Source organism: Carassius auratus, chromosome 45 (genome assembly GCF_003368295.1).
Source record: "Carassius auratus strain Wakin chromosome 45, ASM336829v1, whole genome shotgun sequence".
NCBI classification, from domain to species: Eukaryota; Metazoa; Chordata; class Actinopteri; order Cypriniformes; family Cyprinidae; genus Carassius; species Carassius auratus.
Window position 1 is genome coordinate 2,353,709 of NC_039287.1, and position 20,636 is coordinate 2,374,344.

Here is a 20,636-nt window from a genome sequence, read left to right on the forward strand (position 1 = left end):
GTTCTATTCCTTCCAAATGCCATCATTCTTGCTTATGTTTCTAAGCCTCATCCAATCTGGCACTTGACACGACAGGTCTGGCCGGCTGCGCTATTGTTTCAAGCTGCCTTTGTGTTTTGGGTTTCCATGTTTACGAAATTAATAATGTTTAATATCCATGCCACCAAAAATAAGGAGCCCTTTAATATCTGATACGTCCAAACTTGCAGAACTATTTGACGGGCTGATCCTGATTTTACCCTGCAGTCCAAAGTAAACAGTGGCTGAGCCAAGAAGCAATTTTGGGTAAGAGTGTGTGGTTACGATCTCTCTCTAGGAATGTTAGCAGATTTGGGGAAAGGCTGCCAGAGAAGAAGAGGGAATTTCAGGGGTCTGATGTATACTTTTTGTGATGAAAGCGTCATAGGTTAATGAATATCATGAGCAATGGCACACGTGTTTCTGAAAGCGATAGAGATCTCACTTTCTCCACTTCACTTGCGAGCTTCCTGTTTTCATCCATCAGATGGGCTCTCTCCCTCTCGTACTTCTGCTTGTACTCCGTCTCAAACTCCTCTCGCTCAGTTTGGCTGTTACAAACACAACAATGAACACGATAAAATTTACAGTAAAGATACATTCTGCTACCATGGAAATTCAATGTAAATAAACAAATCTGCCGGTTCACCTTGGTGGCCCAACAAGCTGGTGGTCTCATTATGACCATGTGCCATTCGCAGACGATAGTTATTATATTCAATATATTCAATTTCAGATGAATGCTTCTAAAGTCACATAAAAACAAACCGAGGGGCATCCGATTGGCCCTTTCTGTCAAAGTGGGCGGCAGACAAGAAAAGCTGTAGCTATGTAAAGGCTGAATGTGATGATTACCTGATGCTTTCACTGACAATGTAAAGAAGCTGCACAAAACCCTGGGCAGGTATGATCACACACGTACCTTTCTCTGCGGGTTTTCTCCAGTTTGTCTTTGAGCATGAGAATCTCTTTCTGGAGTGTGAGGTGTTGACCCTCAGCATCGTGGAGCTCCTTCTTGAGGCCCTTCAGCTCGCTGGTGTGGAGTGTCTCCCGGCGGCACAACTCCTCCTCGTACTGCACGTTCTTCTTCTCCAGCTCCGCTCGTATGCGCATCAGCTCCTGCTGTTGATCTGAGCTCGCCGCCGAGTGATGCGGCCCAGCCTGCTTCAACTGCTGCAGGAAGATCGAGACATATGAGAGTATAAAGTTGGTTAAAGGACTTAGAGCATGAGAGAAAAGGGGGGGGGAATGGGAGCAAACAAGATCTAATATATAATATATATATAATATATAATATACACACACAGCTATATATTATATTATATATTTTTATAACTATTAATATACTCATGCATTATCACCTTCATCTCTTCCAGGTCCTCCTCTAACTGTCGGCTGTACTGTTCGGTTCTCTCTCGTAGCTTCTTCTCCTTCTGAGCTTCTGCTGCTTGCTCCTCAGCCTGGGCCTCTAACTGAGACGAAAACACCACAAACATCAAATACACAGCCAACAAATCCACAAAAATGACTGATGCACTGATGATAAAAATCGTACCATGCCGACTTGGCTTATATAAAGTCAAACACCAGTAAGTTGATGCGTATACCTCTTTGCGCATTCTCTCAGCTTTGCGAATCTCTAGCCGTAGAGCCTCTAGTTTCTGTGACACTCCTTCCATCTCCTCCTCTTTGTCTCTGAACTGTCGGCTCAGCCGCTGCTTTTGTGAGAGCAGATCGCTCAGTTGCTCGTTCAGCTCAGAGAACTCCTTCATGGCCATCTTCTTTTGACTGTGAGCCTCCTTTAGCTCCTTCCCCTGAGCCTTCACCTTCTCTGCCAACTCCAGCAGCTCCTTCACATATTCATTACAGAATCAAAGTTAACATAACTTAAGGCTGGAATACACTATACAACTTTGGTCCAGATTTTTGCCCCACTTTGCAGAGTGGAAGGATCAATGCCAGATGCTAATATTCAGAGTCGGTTTGCAGATTTTGTGCAGTCAGTTTTGACAGATTTTAAAATTAATTTAATATATAAAATTTAAAATTTAAAATGTAAAATGTAAAATGTAAAATGTAAAATTTTAAATCTTAAATTTTAAATTTTAAATCACATCTTGTATGATAGACAGCTTCAGACTATGATTGAATCCAGTCGGAAAATATAAATAGTTTGATTATTTTGAGCCAGTTTTTGAACAAATACTGTTTTCATTTGTCATGTGTCTTCCTACCAATGTGACACATTTCTGCATTATTTGTTATGTTGTTGAAAGTCTGGTAGTTCGTGATTCTAAGTCTTTTAATGCATGATGCCCAATTTTTCTCTGTAACTATTTACAAAGTCAGGAGGTGTATGATCCATAGTGTTTTAAAGTATATTCAGATTGTCATGTCAAGTCATTTAGTGTATCCCTGCCTTTATCCTTGTCACTGAACTAAACAGTAATCTGTTTAACAGAACGGTTAAAGATTAAAGTCAAAGCTCAGGTCAGTTGGACCTTTACGCCAGCAGTCACAAAAAACAGTTGGTAATTTATGGCAATAATCTTGAAAAAACACAGCATAGACAAGCTTAAAGTGGCTAGCTGGTCTCTCAGTCTAGCCAATCTGTCTATTTTGATGGCTTTAGAGGGGACTGCGCATATTCATCTGATCAACAAGCTAAACATCAGCTTGGTCAAGCTGGGAGACCAGTTTAAACCAACTAATACCAGCAAATCTTAGACTAGTTAGAGCTGCACTTCAGAAGCCTGATTTTTGGATTTAAGGCCAACATGACTGGAGTTGGTAAACCACCTTGGCTCACCTGGTGGGTGCGTGGTTGAGCTAGTTAACCATACTCCAAAAAACTTGACTTAATTGACTAGCTTCAGCACCCTAGACTGCTGTAGAAAACTAGCTAACAGTATGAACTTTTACAGATTTCTTAAAATACAATGGAATAGGTACCTTGTGCAGATCATCTCTTTCTTGCATGACACTCTTCAGCTGTTTCTCAAAGCTCCTGATTATTTTAGACGAGTCTTCCGGGTCTCTTCGAACTATGGTGGCCTCCTCCAATTGCTGTTCCAGTTGTCCAGAGTCTGACATGATGAAACATTATAGATTCTTTGTCTAGAGATGTCACTACTCTCATTGGGTAATCAATAAAGAACAAAAAGACCCAAGACCAGGACTGTGCCCTTGACTCGTGCGTTCTAACTCAATATTGAGCTCTTACCTGCTATCTGTTTCTTCAGGATGTCGATCTCACTTCTTAAACTCCGGATTTCTACCTCTTTATTAGCATTCACTGGGGCATCTGAATCAGTGTACTGCAGTGCCTGCACTGTTTGCGTGGACTCTAAGAGAAAAGGGATGTTTCAGAGAGACAGAAAGATCAAATATGATTCAGTGTGGATGTGTTAGTGCCCTCACCCTGTAGTTTCCGGGTAAGCTCGGTCTTCTCCTGTTCTAGACGTCGGATCCTTCTCTCATAGGCCTCTGAGGCCAGGCTCTCCTCCAGGCTACGCTGAAGCTCAGCATCTACCTGTGGTGGTCCCATGGACTCCCGCAGACACCCTCGATCTGACAGAGTACTACAGAACCAAACCACACAAGAAACTGCAGTTCAAATTATGTGATATGCAGAATTAATACAAATATTTAAAGCGCACTACAATCTACACTACTGTTCAAAAGTTTGGGGTTGTGAATATTTTGTATATATTTTTTTTAACAAAGTATCAACAAGGTTACAATTATTTCATCAAAAACTATAATATTATGAAATATTATTACAATTTAAAACAATTGTTCTCTACTTGAATATACTTTAAAATGTAATATTTTCCTGTGATGGCAAAGCTGTATTTTCAGCAGTCATGTGATCCTTCAGAAATCATTCTTAGATGCTGATTTGGTGCTCAAGAAACATTTATTATTATCTATGTTTTAAAAATGGTTGTGCTCCTCAGTATTTTTCGGTAAGCTGTGATGGATTTTTAAGGAATCTTTGATGAACAGTAAATTCAAAAGAACAGCATTTAACAATGTAAAAGTCTTTACTCTCATACTTTTTTACATATTTAAACCAGGCATGATGAATAAACACCTGACTCACCATTTGCTTGTGTAGGTGAAGCCTACAAATGGGAGGTGGTGTCCAGAAAACGTTGTGTGTGAAGGTGGGGGCAACGTCTCCTAAAATATTTCAGAAAAACTCAAATATTCATTAAAATGATCCAGTTCTACATAGTGGCAAATTTAAGAGAAAATGTGTCTCTGGAACCACACATTAAGCATTTATGTGAAATAAATACATCAGCTCCAGGATAAAATTAGAAAGAAAGGAGAGGCATACACAGTTTTTGAGGCAATCATCATCCACGTCAAAGTTGGAGGTGTCAGTGGGGCTGCTGACTTCGGGGATATAGGGGGCTTCACATGTGCGGATGTTGTCCCAGTCGATGCCTGTGAAAAAGGGGTGCTGTTTGAAGTCGTCGATGCCGTTCTGGCCTAACCGGTGTTCTCTGCTGCAGATCAGCCGCCGGATGAGATCTTTAGCCTCCTCGGACACATCTGTCATCTGAAGTGGGAACTGGAAGCGCTCCTGAAAATGAATGAGTGCAAATATACTCGAGTGTTGCGCATTGAGACTCTCTCAGATATCTCTGCCTATCTACGCTAATAACGGTGGTCTAAGATGTGCTCCATTAATTAAATCCCACTAAACGAACCTTGATGTATAGGCAAATTTTTACCTCATTGTTAGGTTGAGATGACTAATCCAGAATAAAATAGTGAAGAAAAGACAAAAAGAACATCCGCTCATGACTATTTGTTTTATACCAAGACAGAGGCACAAACAAATTTTCCTGGTGAACTAAAACAGGAAAGGGTTAACTAGAAATTAAGATAATCTACTGCAGATTTCAGAAGGGAATTTATTTAGGGGTATCAACCAATACAATGCAAACGAACCTTATGGTTCATGATCTTTCCATAGGTCTCCACCAGGGATTCAGCATAAAAGGGAGTCTCTCCATACAGCATCTCATACATGCACACACCCAGAGACCACCAGTCACACTCCGGCCCGTACTTCCCCTTCCCGTCTTCCATAGCCTGCAAGATCTCTGGAGAAATGTAGTCCGGGGTCCCAACTGCCACAGAGGACTGGACCTGAGAGAAAACAGGAACAAGAAGACTTGCTTACTGAGCAAGAAATCATGTGCTTGACAATTCAGGATTGAGGATCCAACTCACTGTCCCATCTTCCATGAGCTTGAGGCAGGAGCCAAAGTCAGCCAGCCGGATGTGACCGTTCATGTCCATCAAGATATTGTCCGGCTTAATATCCCTGATTATACATAAAACACAATCATAAACATACATTTTCTAAACCAAAAGGAAACATAACACAAAAAGTCAAAATTTTCTATAGTGGTTTCAGTGACGCAGTTAGTTTTGAAGCAGCCATGTCAGGGAGATGCTGTGTGTTTCTAGGCAAAAGCAAAAACACTTTATGTAGTCTTCCCAAAGTAGATGCAATAAGGAATCTTAAAGGGGGGGTGAAATGCTATTTCATGCATACTGAGTTTTTTTACACTGTTAAAGAGTTGGATTCCCATGCTAAACATGGACAAAGTTTGAAAAATTAAGTTGTACGTTTGAAGGAGTATTTTTGTTCCAAAAATACTCATTACGGTTTGTCACAAGTTTCGGAAAGTTTTTTTCGAGTATGGCTCTGTGTGACGTTAGATGGAGCAGAATTTCCTTATATGGGTCCTGAGGGCACTTCTCCTGGAAGAGCATGCTCCCATAGAGCAGAGCAGAGACAATCACTGATCAGAGCGAGAGCGTCGCGAAATGTCACAAAAGGAGTGTGTTTTTGGTTGCCAGGGCAAGACAACCCTGCACAGATTACCAAAAAAACAACAAAAAAACAGCATTAACCAGTGGATGGAGTTTATTTTTACAGAGCATCAACGGAGTTGTGCAAGTGTTTGTGTTTGTTCCCTGCATCTCGAAGATGCTTGTTTTACAAACAAGGCCCAGTTTGACGCCAGTGAGTAAAACTGCTTCAAATATCTCTGTGTTGTTAACTTAGCTATCGGCGCGTAAGCACATCAAGTAAACAACATGCGACGTTGTCATCAAACTGCACTTTCCACATGTACACCTTAAAAAAAAATTACATAAAGTGGAACTTATTCATTTTCCAAAACCGCTAAGCAAATAAATACAGTTTCAATACGTACTACATAGAGACGTCCTGCTGTAGTCGTTGATGCTGCTGCTCTTGTTAAATTTCAGCCTCTGGATCTGATTCTGGATCATAAATAAACGGCTGAATCTGACTGTTAGCCATGGTTTGTTTTGGATGATGTTTTTTTCCTCACGGTAATGTCACAGTTTCCAGATGCCCTCAATGCAAAAGCTTACTGGCGCTCGTGATTCTTTAGCTCCGCCCACACGTCACGCCTCCAGTCGCTCTGGTTTTTCCGGGAAAAATCGGTACAGACTTATCTTTCTCTTATAAATATAATAAAACTAAAGACTTTTTGGAGTTATGAAGGATGCAGTACTACTCTATAGGTACTCAAGATTAACAGGAAATTGAGTGAAAATGAGCATTTCAACCCCCTTTAAAGATTACTTACAACAGAACAGCAATGCATTTTATGGACGAATGTTTCATGAACCTAGGAGAGGAGGTCATTCTCACTTTACTACGACAATCTGGCGCTTCTGGACCAGCTACTGGAAGTATGTTTTGTTATTAAGAACAAAAACTTTAATGTTCAAATGCAGAGTTCTGCGCGTTCCACGTCCACACGCGCGTGTGTGCACGCTGTGTGTGTGATAGAGAGAGAGAGAGAGAGAGAGAGAGAGAGAGAGAGACAGGGTCATATCACAGTGGAGTCAGCTATCTCAACTGTCCGTGGCTTGTGTACTCTAAACACATAAGAGCTTCATCAGTGTGTCTGTCACTCCACTCTGTTCCCCTTTCGGGCTGTCAGCATCAGCACATCATTAATCATAACAGCTCATAAACCCTAAAACTCAGCACTACTGACATTTTTGTTGCAATTTACAGCCAACATCTCAAATAAGACATTGCAAGCTCGTGTTAGTGTGCGTGTGCTTGGCAGAATGCTGGTACATTAAGTGGGTAGATTAGTGGAAAGCAGAGATTTTTTGTCGAAGTGTTGATTGTTAAAATGTCAGCAACATGCAAGATATGAAGATATATCTCCCCCCACCCCCCTCCGCTGTCAAGCAGCTGAACAGAAGGCCTAAATGAACCATGAATGAAGGCTCTAACACAAAGAGGTCTGTCTGAGATTGTGTGAGGAACACAGTGGGTGGTGGAACTCTATTCATGATGGCTTGACCTCATCCACTCCGAATAATGAAGCGATATTGCCAATACTACAATGTTTATCATACACAGCACTCCTGTTTTGGGTGTCATACTCCATAAGTAATTTACACATAATAAAATCAAACACAATAATTAGCTCCAAAAACAAGGCAAAACGATTTAAAAAATGCAACAAGATTTGATTAAAAATCTACTGAATTGAATCATTATATATAGATTCGTGGACAATAGGCTGCATTTATTTAATAAAAATACATAAAACACAGTACTATTGTATAATGTTACCATTTAAAATAACAGTTTTAAATATTTCATTATAGTTTAAAATAATAAGAAAAATCATATGATTGCAAAGTGGAATTTTCAGCAGCTATTACTCCAGTTTTCAGTGTCACATGATCATTCAGAAATAGTTTGAATATGCTGATTCGGTGCTCAAAAAACATTTCTTATCAATTTTCAAAATAGTTGGGCTGCCTTATATTTTTCGAAAATATAATATTGATTCTTTTTAAAAGATAAAGATAGAAGCTCAAAAGAACAGCACGTATTTGAAATTTGAAATGTCTTTGTCACTTTTGATCCATTTAAAGTTATCCCTGATGAATAAAAGTACTTTATAAAGATTTCTTTATAAATTAAATCTTACTGACCCCAAACTTCTGAGTAGTAGTTTACCTGTGTGTGTGTGTGTGTGTGTGTGTGTGTGTGTGTGTGTATACAGCACCCCCAAAAAAATTATAATTCAGATGCATTATTATTCCATTATTGTGGCAGATGAAAGAATTGTTTTACTTTTAATAAAAAATTACAAATTGATGCATTAACTGTTCAGAAAGAAAATCATTACAGAATTGATGTACAGCTCTGGGGACTCAATTAATTAGGTTAATTTTATGTTTTAATTAAACTTAATTTAACAAAAAAATTGTAATTAAACATTTAAACATTTTTTTTAAATCAAAACGACTGCACAGCAGATCTCTCAACAGCCATGATCCATGACCAATTCTGCAGACCATAAACGCCCCTCATTTTGCTGAATCTGTCGCTGAGATCTTAAACATTTTTTTCTTTCTAAGAGGTCTTTGGCTAAACTGGATCATTCTCACGTCACAGTCCTGTGCCACGGAGCAAACAGCAGAAAGCAGAGGCGGACATTCTAAACCAATTTAAAAAGTAGAGAAACTCTGAGCCAAACAAATATGCTCTACCGTGTCCATAGATTAACACTATGGGCTAACAAGGTTTCCCACAGATAATGTGGAAATATTCATGGCATAGCCATTGATGATGACTCTACAGCTACTCGTTGCTAAGTTTACTTTATACTGTTAAACTTGGCTTGTCTTAAATCTACATTAGATTTGGTTAACCTGGCTGTGTGCCTCCTGCTAGGGTAAAAGCCATTTACATTGTAATGGTGCATTAAGGGGTCCGGTCTGTTAGCAAGGGTTGTAGTGTAGGTGATAATTGGGAGGCTCTGTCCCGGGCTGCTGTCTTAAGGAGCAGCGGACTGCAAGCAGAGGGAGGTAATCCCAATTTAAGACCACAATAACCATCTGTGAACACCATCTGGCCCGACCTCATGCCTACCACGGGGAAAGCTGGTCAGCTATAGACAGGAAGAAAGAAAGGGGGTGGGACTCAATGCATGGGGACGTTGGGTACATTTCAGCAATTCATTCCATCCTTTTTTTACTTGATAAATGAGCTAAATAATTGATAAAAAAAAAAAAAAAAAACATTGGAGAATGTGGAAATTCAACTTGTAGGTCAAGCCCGTTGAAAAAAAAACTACAAGCACTAAGACAGCCGTCGATGTCGCCCAACAAAGCTCTTCATAAGGTCATCCAGTCACCTGTGCCGTTTCAGATGAATGTGGCTTTATCCTCAGGCAACGACTGTGCATCTTTCTCTTCGATAAAGGATCTTACAGGTAACAAGAGATTCCCTCTTGGCTTTTGATGTGTCAAGCCATGTTTTGGTGGCGAATGAAATTCCAGCTTCCTTAGAAATCAGCTGAGACATCACACACATTGCTTTGATCAATAGCAAGACACACATATGGCCCTGATCAATAACAAAGTATAATGCAATGGTCACCCATAACAAAAACACACAGATGCTAGTTCGTCCGGTTGGCTCTCAGTCTGTGACATGGGCCAGTCCTTTTCAGTGGAAGAATCAGAGCACACACTATGCAAATATCTGGCCGAGAGCAACCGTGCACTTAACACCACTTACAAGCACAAGCTCTAAAAATCCTCCACTTTAACACAACAGCTTGCCCACTTAGTCTAATGAGGACTGGGTGAAAGCAAGAGCTCCAAGCTTTTCCTGGGGCAGAAACTGACTAATGTAATCTGGAGACTAGAAACAAAGTGTGAAGGCTGCATTTAAAATGTAAATGTGAATTGATGAAGAGACATTAGAAATGAGAGATCTAATAAATCCATTTAAAGACATGGTTTATATGTTATAATTAACATTTATTACTCGCCATATCATTCTAAACCTTTTTCCATAAGGATGCATCATGTCAGGTTTGATGTCAGTGATGAATGATAAAGTCACTGTCATTCAGCCTTAGGATCATTTTAGAGTTGTATCAAGTAGGGCGGCACAGTTAAGTGAAAGAAAATTTAATATTGCAATATGGCACAGTGCAATTATTAAATTGCAAAAGCTGCGATTTGATCAAATAAATGTATTGAATATTTCAGATCCAAATTAAATAATAAATGTTTAAATTATAATATAATATAATATAATATAATATAATATAATATAAATATAATATAATATGAATAATTTAATACTTTATAAACAAGCACAAAACCTGGAGCTCTTCTTTTCAAATAAAGTGAAATACCCCTTTAATTCAATTTTTTTTTAGAGGGTGCACTACTATTTATAATAAACCCATCACTATGCACTCATTCAAACTATAGTGTCTCAACTTTTTTCACACACCCTCATACATCCACCCTCAAAAATACAGATGCACTTTTTCCCAAATGCACACCCTTTAACACGGCTTGGTCATACACACCCACGCCAGCCCCATCCCTGGAGACCAATCCACTCTGTCCCCACCCTCCACAAACCAGGCGTACCAAACTTTCATGAGAGAGGAGTTGACCACACCTCTAACCCCATGATTACTGCCTTTAACTTTCGCCGGCCTGTCCCTCTGGGAGCCCCAAAAGCAGCGACTAAAAGAGCTGTATATAAGTTCGTGAGGCAGACAACATGAGTACTTTGTTTGTACCCAAATGATGTTTTGGTGGGACTGTTGAAGCACACCCAATGTCCCAGTACAAACACATTCATCAAACTGAGGGCTCTATGCAACTGGTGCCTGTCAGTATGCAAATGTTGACACTTCCTGTGTGATAGCCGAAGATGGGTTCCAATCCAGCCTGCCCTCAGACTAACTAAACATAGCCTTTTTCCGACTCATTGCTCTTGCTTTCAGTGCATGCTTAGCTGATTTGAAAACCCCATAAAATCAAAATGGGTGTTTTGTGGCTTTTAACCCATGGGCACTAGTTTTGAGGTTATCTATATGCTAATATACACAAAAAAATAATATTGTGATTATTATTATTAAAATTATTCCTGTGATGGCAAAACTGAATTTTCAGCAGTAATTACACCAGTTTTCAGTGTCACTTGATCATTTACTGACACTTTTGATAAATTTAATGCATATTCACAGAATTTATTTTTTAATTTCCATAAAAAAACTCTTGCTGTCCCAAAACCTTGAATAGTACTGTCCTCCTAAAGCTTATTATTGACTTAAAGCTGATTTTTTTCATTTACAATCTTTTGTGAAAACAGACCAAAATACTGATGACTCGTGTTGCACTACACAGATTTTCAGCCAATCAAATTCTCTCTGTAATGAGAATGTCCCTCCCTCTAATTGCATTAACTATTTAATACACCTCACCCAAACATCTGGTTTCAAACAAGAGTCCTGTTTTGGCTGGTTAACAAGGCATCTGCTTCAAATGTCATCAAAAAAAAAAAAAAAAAAAAAAAAAAAAGAGTTTTACAAGCAAACCAGGTTACAAAATGGATTGCTGTGTACAGTAACTCAGTGAAAGGATTATACATTTATTGATATGGAAACAAAAAAGTAATAAATTGACTTCTAAAGACACTTTTTAATATCTATTCAATGCTTATGCCTGCCACAATGATATCTTTAAATTATCATAATTTGGGGGTTCAGCAAATACTGACATGTCATTAATTTGATTAAACAGTGAGCATTTAATTCAGTCACATTTTTAACTGATTAACAACCCTAGTTTAAAGAGTCGAGACTCACCTGTGAACATAATGTAGCTTATGCACCGAGTCAACAGCCAAGACCATTTCGGCCAGATAGAACTTGGCCATGTCCTCAGGCAAACGATCTTCAAATTTACTGAGCAGAGTCAACAGGTCTCCCCCTACATAGTAGTCCATCACCAGGTACTGGGAGGAGAGAAAAACAGGAAGTGAATAAGACAGAAGAAAAGAAACAAAAATAATAGGAAACAAGGATATCAATCACAGGCAGTCTACATTTTTTAAATTTCCTTTACCCTTGGATTAACCCATCCCATCTCAATTATTCATGACATTCTTTCATTCAAAACCTCTTTAGCGTTCTCTTCCTCCAGTTTCATTCCTTCACACTCCCACTCATGAAGCTGAACTCAAAATGATAATTCATATTAGAGCCCCTCTTCTCCAGTCACACTATATACAGCACGGCACAGATAAATATATAGTCTGCTATACAACAGTGTCCCTTGAAACTCGGTAAGCAGTGATTACTGATCATTACATTATCTCCTTCTCAGAACCTTATCAAGTGAACGTGAATCAGTCCCAATGTGAGCTTGAGAGTTCTCACACACCAAGTTGTTCTCATCCTGGAAAGCATAGTGTAACGTCGTGATCCACTGACTGTTCCCGTTCACCAGCACGTCCCGTTCCTCCCGAAAACATGCAGTCTGAAAGAAAAGGGGTAAAATGTCAAAGAAAACCACTTTTTGGGGTCAGCGGTCAAAAATGTGCTTCACACATTCAGAATGACTCCAACCAAGGGGTCTATTTCCACTGTGAGCAATGGTTTCTGAATCATATAGAGTGAAGACTGTTTGTTTTCAAGTGGTTCCTCGTGTAATGGGTAAAGACAGAGGGAGTAACACTCTCCTAGGACGCTAAAGAATGATACGCCAGGGAAGAAATGCCTGCATCATCTGAATGATAGAGACTGATGCTGCTAACTGGATCAAGAGTTGTACATTACATAAAAATCAGTCTTGAGAAAACCATTACTGTTATTTGCAGCTAAAGCAGTTTGGTTTGAACCAAATCTGCTGAATAAAAGGAAGGGATGTCTGTAAAAACATCAGCTCACCTCAGCCCTTTTAAGCATTTCCCATTTGTTGAGAATCTTCATGGCAAATACTTTGTCTGCATTTTTCACCTTTACTACTGCAACCTGAAAGGAGGATGAGAACATCAGTCCTGATGAACATCATTTGACCTGGAAACAGTGTTTTTATTGGCATTCATAAAAGTGTTACTTAGCTCGCTTAAAGGCATTGCTATTCATTCTTTGAAAAAAAGTAAAGCAGATTATGAGAAGATTTGGTATTATATATATATATATATATATATATATATATATATATATATATATATATATATATATATATAAAATACCAGATTTGTACATCTCTGCTGGGGTCAAGTCTGCAGAATCTAATTGCAAGTAAAACCTTAAACCTAATTAAATAATATTTTTTTCAGGATTTTTTGATAAACAGCATTTAGGGAACAGCATCTATTAAAATAATAATAATAATAGTAACATTATAAATGTCAGTCTGACAGTATTTTCCTAATTTGGCAATTATTTGTAACAGTAAATGTCAAATTCAATCTCAGTAAAGTTCAAATACAAATATAAATCAGATGCGTGTGAATATCATGAAATCACAGTGCTAGGAAAGTGAACTTCTTATGACCTTATCTAGCATCTGCCTTGATGTGTGATGTCTTCGCTCTATTAAATGATGATCAGAGAACATAACAATGTTCTGGCAATGTTTAGTGACTGGATCCAGAAGGAGCGCACTGTTTTTGGCTCTGACACTGATGATAGAAGAGGCTCCTTCAAAGTTCTTTGCTCTTCGCTTGCTGTCATCAAGCATGTGATGACATCTTCAGAGATTCCCCTTTTCTGCACCCTACACATCAACTCACACACTACAAGACCAGGAAAACTACTGAGACATGCAGCACTCTCATAGACATGTGTGGGTCTGTTCATAATAAAAAAATATACACAACTCTACGAGAGGGCTACATGTCTCAGTACTTGAATGGTCTCTTATTTATGAGACAGTTCTTTCTTTCTTTCTTAGTTTTTTTCTATTTATTTATAGGACCATTGTAATATTTGTTATGACAGTCACACATTTTCCTCCTTACACTAATATAATCTACGCTCATAGTATGCTATAGTGCTTATTGTAGAGTACACTCTCCAAATATTTATAGTATTTAAACATTTTAATTAAAAAAATGTATTACAGTAAGTGGCATTTAAATGTGACAATGCAAATGCAACATGCAAATAAAAATAAAGTAATTATGTTAAAATATAAGGACAGCTGTTTTTTTTTATTTATTTGAAATTGAGTAGCAGCTACTGGCTCAGCAGTCTCCACAGGAAATGTGTCATCTGTCCTTCTTCTCCTCGCCCAAGCCTATCCTGATCCATCAGGAGATGAAAGTGTGTGACCTATCCTCAGTCTGTTCCTTTGCACGTTTTCTCACAGCTGCATGGCTTCCTTTCTGGTGTTATTTTGGAAACGGGCGCACTTCAAGCAGAACAGACTTTCTGCTAGCTTTCCATGAGCTGTTGATTCCAGTTGGACTGAAGTGAGCAGACACTAGGCTGGAAACCCTGTCGAGTGGTGTGTCAGACGAAAATGTTCCCATTGAGCAGGATGCAGATGAATCATAGCTCACCAGACATTGACAAATGCAGAAAAACCGACGGACTGACACATTGCCCTTTAAAACCTACTTTAATCTCTAGGATCTTTGATGTATTTCCATACACCCAGTCTAATAAATGTGTTGCCTTTTTTATAACTCAAACATATCCGTTTAAACTGTCTTTTTTACAGACACAGCTGTTTAAAGCAGATCTGTATGTTAAAAGATTAGCTAAAGGAAAATTTGGTCATCATTTACTCACTATCCTGTCGCTCCCAAAACCATATGACTTTCTTTTTTTTATGGAAAACATAAGGATAAACGTTTAATAATATGCTAGTCACTTCCTGAATGTGTACTAAAGCTTTCAAGATAAAAAAAAGGGGGGGGGTACCACAAAACAATCAGAAAATCTTCATCAGTCTGTACAACTTGTACACAATGTTTCAAGTCATGGCCTAAGAGAGTCAGACTTGTAACCCAAAGGTTGCGGGTTCGAGTCTCTGTTCAGACAGGAATTGTCGGTGGGGGGATTGAATGGCCAGCGCTCTTTTCCACCCTCAAAACCACGACCCCAAAATAGAGTAACCCCAAAATGCTCTCTGGTTTCCACAAAAAAAAAATCTGCCCACTGCTCCATGTGTGTGTTCACAGTGTTTGTGTTTGTGAGTGTTTGTTCTCTACTCACTCCTGTGTGTGTGCACTTTGGATGGGTTAAATGCAGAGAACACATTCCGAGTATGGGTCACAATACTTGGCTACACATCACCTCACTTTCACTTTTTCACTTTCACAGTCAAAGCTGCAAAGATATTCCTTGAATATTCACTTTTTGTATTCTGTGGAAGAAAAGGAGCTGCACTGGTTACAAAAAGGGTGAGTATTTTTATTTTTGGGTGAACTGTTCCTTCAACTCAACTTGGAAACGTCCAAGCGCTCAGGCACTGCGATAATAAAACCTAAATACAAATTTCATAAACCATTTGCTGGGGATTTTAAACATGGCTCCAATCCAATATTCCCACTTCATGTAGCATTCTGAACAGCCAAGCCTCACTGAGTAACCTAAGGTTTCCTGGCCTACCTTTACACCACACATTCCCCAGTGACTACATCACACATCTGTCAATACAAAAGAACATTAACTGCCCCGGGCTCTCAGAAATACAGCATGAAGAATGTCCTTCCCCTGCAACATACCTGTGCTAACGGGTTAAGCAGTATATTAACTAATAATGCAAAGGGGCTCTTATTTGATCAAAAAAACAAAACAATAGAATGTAGTGAAAACAATAAATACCTCTCCAAACGCTCCCCGTCCAATCACCTTCAGGATCTCGAAATCTTCCTTGTGCAAGCGCATCTGTTTCACCTTGGATGTAAAAGGTTTGGCTGTAGATATTAAAAGGGACAAAATCAGTAAAACAGAAATAAATAAATAAAACAATAATAAAAAGAAATAGTCAAAACCTAAAAACCAATTACACCACAAAAGGTTGGGGTCAGAAAGATTTTAAAAGAAATATTATACTTTTATTCAGCATTGAATTAATCAAAAGTGACAGTTAAAGGTATTCATAAAGTTACAAAATTATTTCTCTTTTCAGATCAGTTATGAAATAGAAAGTTCCTTTGAACTTTCCATTCATTAAATAATACTGAAAAAAATTATCACAAAAATATTTTGTGATTTCAACACTGATTGCACTAAATCAGCATTTTAGAATGATTTTCTAAATGATCATATGAGACTGATTAATTGAGTAATGGATGCTGAAAATTCAGATTTGCCATCAGAGAAATAAATTATAGTTTTCGTTTTATTAAAATAGAATAATAATAATAATAATAGTAGTAGTAGTATTTCACAGTATTACTCTTTTTAAAAAATAAAATAAATGGATCCCTGATGAGCATAAAAACCTTTCAAAAATCTTAACATTTTGAACAGTTATTGCCAATTTATTTATTTATGGAAAAACAATGCTGGAAAAAAATGATTTGTGTTGAATAAATACATTTTCAAATGGACTATTATTTGAAACATTCTTTTGTAAATATTACGTAAAATAATGAATTCTTCCACTGCAGCAATGTGGTGCGTGTGTTATTCCCAGGGTGGGAGAACATGGGAACAGAAGAGGGGATGATCTCAACCGCAGTGCGATAAGGATAAAAGTCTGCCATGTTTATCCTCAACAAGAGTATAAACACGCCTCCCACACCTGCCATCATCAGAGTCTATGCAGCTCTAAACCTAACATCTCAGAATGACCTTCCTAAAACATCTTTTACAAAGTTGGACCTCATCTAATGGCTCTCATACACATCACTGAGGTGTTCTGTTGCAAACTTTTTCCATGGAAGCACACTGTCACAGTGTGAGAAGGTACCACCCCAGTGACAGCTTGGGGTGAAAACTTTTTACCAACAAAAATTACAAAAGTTTTCATTAAAGGGCTCATATGATGCTTTTTAAAAGACCAATTATTTTGAGTATTTGGTGTAACATAATATGTTGACATGCTTTCACATTCTTTTTCAAATACTGTACATTATTTTAGGTCTGTTCTGAAACGAGTTGTTTTCTACAAAGTCCCTCCTTCCGACAAGCGCAGTCTGCTCTGATTGGCCAACTGACCCAGTGCATACTGGTGATTGACCGAACACCGTAAGAACTCCTTGGAAATGTACAATATCACAATATTCGACTTAGTGTTGTTATTAAAGGTGTTAAGGCAACAACCATCTAGAACATGAAAGCACTTTAGTTAGCACTTTGCAATTTCTTTCTTAAAAAATCTAGTTATTTTCACTATCTAATAATATAAACTAAGAATAAATAAAATGTTTCCACACAATATTCTAATTCTATTTAAGGAGTCATTACTCTGTTGAAGTTACAGCATCTGTTTTTCAGAGCAAATAAGTTGGTAGATCACCAAGGTACAATTGGTAGCTCCAAGGCATTTTGTTCCCAGCAGGGCTTCATTACCCAGCCAGGTCATTACGTATCGTCACAACTGCTCCACATTACTACTGTAATTACACTTAAGCACTGACCCTCTGCTAATCTAACAGTTGTCACAGTCTCATATCAGCAGCAGCTACTCTATCACACACCCTGCTGACAGCTAAAAACATGCTAATAATACCAGCAAAGTGTTAACACTATTGAGTAGGTACTATGAACAAAGTGTTACAGCACAGTAGGAGTCATTTTTTATTATGGTGACAGTATTTATCACAACTGTGTGAGTATATTACTATTGTTTTTTTTTTTTTTTAATCGACATTTCCAGCGAAATAAATAAATAAATAATACTGTTTTATATTATAAGTTTATACTTATTCATTTCTTTTTTTTTTTGCTGGAAATATGATTTATAAAAATAAATCACATATACATTAATTAATAAATGAATTGTAATAATACTATATAACTATTAATTAATTAATTTCTATATAATTATAATTAATACTATATAATTCAACTCAATTTAGTTATCTAAATCTTATATGAATCATATTTAAATAAAGATTAAATAGACACGTGCCAATGGCAATTTTTGGATAACCTAGTGATTAAAAAAAAATACTTATAAAATGGAAAACTTGATTTTTTTTTCTTTCTTTTTTTTGGAACTTATGAGGGATACAAGCCTAAAGAATTTGAACATTATGAAACATTATGAAACATTATGCAAAATATATATTTTGCATATATTTTGCAGTCGTGGCCTAATGGTTAGAGCGTCGGAATCCCAATCGAAGGGTTGTGAGTTCGAGTCTCGAGCCAGACGGAATTGTGGGCGGCGGTAGTGCATGAACAGCTCTCTCTCCACCTTCAATACCATGACTTAGGTACCCTTGAGCAAGGCATCGAACCCCCAACTGCTCCCCGGGCGCCGCAGCATAAATGGCTGCCCACTGCTCCGGGTGTGTGCTCACAGTGTGTGTGTGTGTGTTCACTGCTCTGTGTGTGTGCATTTCGGATGGGTTAAATGCAGAGCACAAATTCTGAGTATGGGTCACCATACTTGGCTGAATGTCACTTTCACTTTCACTTCACTTCACTTTTTCACTATAATAGAAAACAAGATAATTCCTATGCTAAATTATGACTGGATGTATCAAGTTCATACAGCCCAGCCTAACCACTGAGAAAGAGTAAAAATAACCTCAGACATCCCTGGACAGAATCAGCCACGCTTGACCCCTAAGAAACAGTTTTGACATGAGTAAGCGGCGGCCACATGTTAAAATAATTGTGACACCGCAGTGGAAGTCGTGCTTTACGTCATACACACCATTGACTACATACATACATAGAGTCCTAAAAGACGCCTCTGTTCCACAGGCAGCATGGACTGCAGAACAACCACTGAATAAAACACTTCACAAGAATGAATCGCCACTACCCACTTCATAATGGGACCTGCAAGGCTCTTTAGAGAGTAAAAACTAATAAACATAGACCGAGCGAGGGGCCCGTGCATGTAGAAATCCATGCGATACCTGTGCATTATCATAAAGCCAGCTCAACCCTTTGTATCTAAGTATCAGTTGGTTACCAATATTAACTTTAGCGATGCTTCTCTTGTTCAATTTCGTTAGCAGAACAATAGCTATACAGTATCACTCACCTGAAAACCTAATAAAAGAACACGGGCATGCCAAACATAGCAACAGTTGCCATGACAAATGAGAGTGAGGTAATCTGCAGTGCTGTAAATGTAAACTTCTTCGCCACATTGTTCACTGTATGGCTGTTTATGATCCTTTCAAAGAATAGTTGGTATTAGTGAGGTTCTACAAATCAGTGGGTTTTTTTGTATCATCTGCTCAGTTATTATTGTTTTTTTAATCAAGTTTTTTATATTACGAATTAGATTTTGAGGTTTTAGTAATTTGGGTATTTTCATAATTTTTAATATCTCTCTTTAGTTTTTATAAATCTTATTTTATTTTTTTATAAAAATGCATTTAAATAATACTAACAACTTTTTAATGAAGTACTAAAATTAATTAAATTAAGTTTATATGCATATATATATATATATATATATATATATATATATATATATATATATAAATATATATACACACATATTACAAGTACATACATACATACATATTTTATTTTTGTGTTAATACATATAATAATAATAATAATAATAATAATAATAATAATAATAATACTTTTTTTTTTTTTTTTTTTTGTAGCGAAAGTTTTAGTTTCAGTTCTTAAGCCTGGTACAAAGGGACAACATATAAGCAAAATAAGAATACTGAAGTTTTAAAAGAAAGTGTCAACCTAAACTTATTGGCATTGTGAGACTGGAAAAACATGTCCCGTCTTTGCGTCTCATACCAGACTGGTTAAGGGTGTGCGTGACAAAGTGCTTGTGAGAATCTGTGCGTGCTTGTGTACATCTGCTGTATGTGGGGGACAGGCATGTCTGCAAAGAAAGATGCAAAGAGGAATACTAGGCCTTGAGTGTGTTCTCACATCCACTCCTCTGGCAGGGGGACATCTGGAAGCCATAAGAGAGATTATTTACGGCCATGGTGAGGTAACAATGTAAAAATGCTGCTTCCAGAAGAACACGTCTCAGCTCCTGGAGCTAAAAGACCTGAGGATGGCCTTCCTCTGCCGTAACCAGAGAAGCTAATAAGGCATTGAGAGCATTAACACAATTGCACAGTTATGACAGTCACTATGTGCTCAGGCCTGTGCAACTTTAAGAAGCAGAGGCTATGCTAATGCAAACAGTGAAACGTCATGATGAAATTCTACTTTACAACATAGGTGTCATGTGAATTGTGCTTCAATATTTACATTCAATAAGAACACAGCAGACACTTTTGTAGCCCTCTCTGACACGCACACACACAAAGGTTTTAACCAAGTCAACCGGAATTTTCTAAACATTTTATTTCAATAACTTTATTAACTTATAAGGTTTAATGATGTGACCAATTGGTCTTTGGAAAGCCTACAAAAATTGTATCTTCAGTTCACATTGTCACTCACATGGTGTCTATGAAAAAAAAAAAAAAACATTTTATAAATATAATAATATTTATATATAACTTTTTAATTCAATTGAATGTTGTCTTCCTTTCCCATTGTCTCTCACATGGTCTCTATGAATAAAAATTGTGAAAGGCCTAAAATAAAAAGAAAAAAATGAAACACAATTACATTGTCTAAATTACTGAA

The 20,636-nt window shown here is 37.7% G+C and overlaps 1 protein-coding gene across 4 annotated transcripts in view; it reads right to left on the reverse strand.

Moving 5' to 3' along the window:
• LOC113062875 (serine/threonine-protein kinase MRCK alpha-like) overlaps nt 1-20,636 on the reverse strand; it is a 49,284-nt gene that overhangs the window by 14,672 nt on the left and 13,976 nt on the right. For 2 of the 4 annotated variants that reach the window (XM_026232918.1, XM_026232916.1), the window contains exons 2-16: nt 15,711-15,802; nt 12,819-12,902; nt 12,313-12,408; nt 11,736-11,884; nt 5,269-5,362; nt 4,984-5,184; nt 4,364-4,612; nt 4,124-4,203; nt 3,439-3,599; nt 3,242-3,364; nt 2,971-3,104; nt 1,626-1,868; nt 1,380-1,490; nt 941-1,188; nt 464-569 (exon numbers count right to left, since the gene is read on the reverse strand). In XM_026232918.1, the coding sequence (XP_026088703.1) occupies nt 464-569; nt 941-1,188; nt 1,380-1,490; nt 1,626-1,868; nt 2,971-3,104; nt 3,242-3,364; nt 3,439-3,599; nt 4,124-4,203; nt 4,364-4,612; nt 4,984-5,184; nt 5,269-5,362; nt 11,736-11,884; nt 12,313-12,408; nt 12,819-12,902; nt 15,711-15,802 (2,171 nt within the window). Of the gene's footprint in view, nt 1-463; nt 570-940; nt 1,192-1,379; nt 1,491-1,625; nt 1,869-2,970; nt 3,105-3,241; nt 3,365-3,438; nt 3,600-4,123; nt 4,204-4,363; nt 4,613-4,983; nt 5,185-5,268; nt 5,363-11,735; nt 11,885-12,312; nt 12,409-12,818; nt 12,903-15,710; nt 15,803-20,636 lie in introns of all 4 variants that reach the window. The other 2 variants (XM_026232917.1, XM_026232915.1) reach the window with 1 other exon arrangement.